The sequence below is a fragment of the Brachyhypopomus gauderio genome, unplaced genomic scaffold (genome assembly GCF_052324685.1).
Source record: "Brachyhypopomus gauderio isolate BG-103 unplaced genomic scaffold, BGAUD_0.2 sc37, whole genome shotgun sequence".
Taxonomy (NCBI): Eukaryota; Metazoa; Chordata; class Actinopteri; order Gymnotiformes; family Hypopomidae; genus Brachyhypopomus; species Brachyhypopomus gauderio.
The window spans coordinates 2,623,958-2,629,533 of NW_027506867.1; the positions used below are offsets into that span (position 1 = coordinate 2,623,958).

At 46.7% G+C, this 5,576-nt stretch overlaps 1 protein-coding gene across 1 annotated transcript; it reads right to left on the reverse strand.

Annotated features, from left to right (window-relative positions):
• Window positions 1-418: 418 nt before the first annotated feature.
• Window positions 419-2,252, reverse strand: adra2a (adrenoceptor alpha 2A). The gene is made up of 2 exons (XM_076985117.1): window positions 2,094-2,252; window positions 419-1,802 (listed from the first exon to the last, which is right to left on the reverse strand). The coding sequence occupies exon 2, from the start codon at window positions 1,623-1,625 to the stop codon at window positions 423-425; it is 1,203 nt and encodes a 400-aa protein (XP_076841232.1). The 5' UTR covers window positions 1,626-1,802; window positions 2,094-2,252; the 3' UTR covers window positions 419-422.
• Window positions 2,253-5,576: the final 3,324 nt, after the last annotated feature.

A 5,576-nucleotide genomic window follows, 5' to 3' on the forward strand; every position in this document is an offset into this window, starting at 1 on the left:
ACCGTTAGTGCCTGCATGATGTACATTACGAAAGCAGGTTGCCAAACCCTGGACAGATCGTTTAATATGTGGCACGTATCAATGTTTACTGTACACACACCCCTTCACCTCATAAATCCGCGGTATCACACTAACACGGTATCAGTAAACTTCAGTCTACTCATTAGTCCACTGGGTTCCATACATGCTGTCAATAAAAAGACACATAACCCCAGAAAACAGAGCTGGTGGGAAGCTGTTCTTTTCACACACATCTCACTGACTTCAGTTGGCCTTAGAACGCATTAGATGGGAGTCTGTAGAGAGAAGCTATTCCAACCTTCTGGCAAAAGAGCAACTTCAAAGCTAAAAGAACATGTGATTACCACCAACCCGCCCCCCCCCCCCCCATGTCCCCCTGCCCATCTCAGGTGGCAACCGCTTCACCCGCCTCGCTTCCTGTCTCCACGGCACAGGATCTTTTTGAAGGCCCGGCGAAAGTCATTGTTGAAGATGGTGTAGATGATGGGGTTGAGGGAGCTGTTGCAGTAGCCGAACCAGAAGAAGAACTTGAAGAGGGTTTGGGGCACGCCGCACGAGTCGCAGAGGGCCGTCAGCGTGTACGTGAAGAAGAACGGGAACCAGCAGACCACGAAGACGCCGATGACCACGGCCAGGACGAAGGTGAAGCGCTTCTCCCGGTTCTGCCGGCCCTTCCAGCGGCCGCCACCGCAGGGGAGCGCCTGCTCACGCCTGCCCGTTTGATCTCCCGGCTTGATCTGGCTCAGCTTGGTCTTGACTCTCACTCTTTTCTTCTTGCCGGGGCAGGGCTCGTCGTCCTTGTGCTCGGACGAGGACGACTCCTCGACATCCGCTCCGTCGGCGTGAGCCTTGTGGTCGGCGTCGTCCTGCTCAGCGTGTGCCTCGCCGTTAAGCTTCTCGTGGCAGTGCCCGTTCTCCTTCTTCCCCGCTCCCTTCTTCCTCCGGTCACCAGGGGGCGCCCTTGTTCGGTTCTTGGCAATCTGGTAGATGCGTACGTAGACGAGCACCATGATGACACAGGGCAGGAAGAAGGAGCCGATGCAGGAGGAGATGATGTACCACTTGTCCTCGTTGATCTTACACATGGGCTTGTCCTTGTGATGAACATCCTCCTTCTCCATGGTGATGAGAGGCGGGAAGGAGATCACCGCGGCAATGACCCACACGACGACGACGATGCATTTGATGCGACGCGGCGTGCGCTTCAGGTTGTACTCGATGGCCTGCGTGATGGACCAGTATCTGTCCAGGCTGATGGCACACAGGTGGGCGATGGACGCCGTGCAGAAGAGCACATCGAGTGCCAAGTAGATCTCGCACCACACCCTGCCGAAGAACCAGTAACCCATCAGTTCGTTGGCCAGCGAGAAGGGCATCACCAGTGTGGCCACCAGAATGTCGGCGGACGCCAGGGAGACCAGGAACAGGTTCTGGGGGGCCTTCAGGGCACGGCTGGTGAACACGGCGATCACCACCAGAACGTTTCCGAACACGGTCAGGAGGATGAGCAGTCCGACGAGCACCACCAGCGACACCTGCAGCAAGGTCTGAGCAGAGCCACCGACGCCGCCCTCCGTCCGGTTGGTCATGTTGACACAATCCATAACCCAGGATCACTTTCCCGTCATCTCACACCAGCTAGGATTACACAGACTTTTGACTGCTTACGTCCGCGGAAAAAATAATGAAAAGATCGTGGTAGTCAGTTCATGATGGAAAATGTGCTTTCCGTGATGTTGGACAGCCGTAGGTGTAGATTTCATACAGCAGTGCAGTCATTTCTTTATCCGGAGAGAAAAAAAAACGAGACAAATATGTATTTAGTAATCTTTCTTAGCCATTACATTACAGGATGTCCATAATTTAATTTGGGTTCCAGTATTATCTTCTGCGCAAATATTGTTTGACAAAACTACCTTTTCAAACAGTTCTTGGAGCGCATAATTATAAGAAAGAAAGAAAAAAACTTTGTATAAGCACTAAGTTTTCTTTTAAAGTAGGTATCAGGTGGATCACAGCGTTAAATTACTTCGAATCGGCTTTTTTAAATGCATGGAAGAAATGTGCGTTACCGTTAGTCGCCTCCTCCTCCTCCTCGCAGAATCGCTCGCGCCGTATCTGGGTCTGTCTCGCGCGCGGAGCTAATAGACGGCTAATCATATTAGCCTGCTGCTCCTCCGCGCGCTCGCGAGTGTGTGCGTGCGTCCGAAATTACTTCCCTTTCGCTCGGATCTCGGACACGCCCTCTTTCTATGACAGGCGGCCCCGAGCTGGCGACGCTCCGCGCGGAACGCAGGTGCGCGTGGGAGCGCCAGAAGTGATGCGGCTGAGGAGTGCGCGCGGTATTCAGACGGAGTGTCCCAGAACATGCACAACAACAAAAACTTAATAACTCTTTAAGCCTTTTATGGCCACGGAGAAGACGAGAACAGAACGACGATAAGAGAAACGTCGTGGGAGCTTTTAACCAATTTTAAAAAAGCCATTTCTGAAGATAAGAACGGCAACCCTGACACAAACGTCAAGTGACTTGTGCCAGATTGAATACTAAGGGATTTCACTTAAACTTATTCAAGTTAAGCACGTGTGTAAAGGTCTGTTGCTCTGGACCTGACATTGAATAATTGCAGAGCGCTCAAATATTGAGACTGCCCATGAGTGTACTTCTGAGGATAAGATATGCAGGGACTCAGCGCCGCCTAACGGTGTAATTCATATTACTTCCATGTACGCTCACACAGAACAAACATGCGGAGACAGGACGTAACCGTACAAAAGTGTTTCAGGACGTGTATAACAAAAACATTCAGAAGATCCTGCACAAAGAAAATGTTTCCAGTTAAATATGTGCGCGTGTATTGATATGAATCTACACCAAATATGGTAAACATGGGAATTTTTTTTAAGGGTCTGAGGTACATTTCATGAAAAAAATTATCTTTGTCCTACTCTGTAAAAACATACTAGTGCATTGCTGAATATTAATTTCTAATATGTAGTTATGCTGCCGCATAGAAACTGGGGTAATTAAAAACATGTAAAGCTAGATCAAATCCCATTCACTCCACCTACAGTTGTGATCAAATTTATTCAACCCCCAATGCTGCGAAGGGTTTTATGGAATTCAGTGCACATTTGTAATTGTGTTCATAATGAAATCTTACAAGGACTTGTTAAAGAACTAAATGCAACTAAGATAGCATCAATTTTTTTTGTCATAAAGTATTAAATGGCCTTTTTGTGATTTCTTCATTGACACAATTATTCAACCCCTTTACGACTACCACTCCTAAGAACAGAGGTTCATTCCAGTGTTTTCCATCAGGTATTGAAAACATCTGTGGATGTCAACGAGCAGCAATCAAGCATGATAAGCACCAATTAGGCAGATTTAAAAGGACTGTGATACTCAGCTCCTTCTAGACATCTACTGGTGTGTTTCCAAGCATGGTGAAGGCAAGAGAATGGTCCCAGAAGACAAGAGAAGAGGTTATTGCTCTTCACAAGAATGGCAATGGATATAAAAAGATTGCGAAGTTGTTAAATATTCCAAGAGACACTATCGGAAGTATCATTCGCAAGTTCAAGTTAAAGGGCACAGTGGAAACGTTACCTGGTCGTGGCAGAAAGAAGATCCTGACCGCGACTGCTGTGCGCTACCTGAAGCGTAATGTGGAGAAAAATCCCCGCGTGACTGCTAAGGAACTGAAAAAAGACCTGTCAGATGTGGGCACTGAAGTTTCAGCTCAGACAATAAGGCGCGCACTGCATAACGAAGACCTCCATGCCAGAACGCCCAGACGCACCCCCTTGCTGACTCCAAAGAACAAGAAAAGTCGACTGCAGTATGCCAAAAGTCATGTGGACAAGCCACAAAGGTTTTGGGACAGTGTACTGTGGTCAGATGAAACTAAATTAGAACTGTTTGGGACAATGGACCAGCGCTATGTTTGGAGAAGGAAGAACCAGGCTTATGAACAAAAGAACACCTTGCCTACTGTGAAGCATGGCGGGGGGTCAATTATGCTTTGGGGCTGTTTTGCTTCTAATGGTACAGGAAAGCTTCAACGTGTGCATGGTACCATGAATTCCCTTCAGTACCAGGAGATCTTGGAGGAAAATGTGATGGAGTCAGTCACAAACCTGCGGCTTGGGAGACGTTGGACCTTCCAACAGGACAATGATCCGAAGCACACATCCAAGTCCACTAGAGCATGGTTGAACATGAAAGGCTGGAACATTCTAGAGTGGCCATCGCAATCACCAGACTTAAATCCAATTGAGAACCTCTGGTGGGACCTAAAGAAGGCAGTTGCAGTGCGCAAGCCTAAGAATGTGACTGAACTGGAAGCTTTTGCCCATGAAGAATGGGCTAAGATACCCATAGGTCGCTGCAAGACACTTGTGTCAAGCTATGCTTCACGCTTGAAAGCTGTCATAACTGGAAAAGGATGTTGTACTAAGTACTAAAAAATAATGTCACTAGGGGGTTGAATAAAACTGATAATGATGTGAGCACAGTAAAGACATTTGTGGTTATTCCATCATAAATATTATGTTATGTTTGTCTAATTTATAAGTGCCTCTTTGATATAATTGTAAATAAGATGACTGAAATGATCAAAATCAATGTCAAACTGGCCAAAACACTTTATTTCAGTGGGGGTTGAATAAATTTGATCACAACTGTAGTAAGTTCATCCCACCTTGTTAAAAAGCCTCTTAGCCAGAGTGCTTTCACTCATTCATACACTGACCCCTCATGTCTCTGCATTAATACCGAAAGTCTAAAATCTCATAAAGAAGAGATACCCAGTTTTTGTGTTGCATGCTGTGGTCAGATGAGAATCTTAAGCTTGTCATTGGTCATATTAACCCCATTGACAGACCAAATGTGCCACTTTAATACCAGTGGACTGGCACGACACCATGTGACCTACTAGAGAAACACTACCAGCGGGGTTAGCACACTGCACAAACTCAAGAATCTGACTCACTTCTCTGGCTTTGTGCCTTTGATTTTATCTGGGGGTAAATTTCCACATCCACCGCTACAATGCCCCATTGGAGAAGCTCTTGTGTATGAGGCAGTTAAATAAATGCTTTTATTTGAATTCATACACTTAAGCAGTTATACACTACATGAACAGATGGGAGTAGAAAGAGAGAGAGAGAGAGAGAGAGAGAGAGAGAGAGAGAGAGAGAGAGAGAGAGAGAAAGAGAGATCACTTAAGATATTTCTGGGTTTTTTTGGACATTTTTCTAAATTGACATGTTCAAAATACTGCAGTTTCTTCCTATGCTACACTGAAGGAGAAAACATTTTCACATTCGACTTTTGTAGCGTTATAGTCCAGAAAAGACAACACAACCCAAGAAAGCTGACAACCCGTTCCTGTTTAGTTGTTTATTTTTTCTGATAGATGCTCCCGCCACTGATAACTGAACCAGCGTTGCGCCCAAGTAACCGTCCCCTCAATGGCACGTCGTCGGCTGGGGATGAACGTGGACCGGTACCTCCGCAGCGCTGTTCCTAATGCGCGTCTCACGTGAAG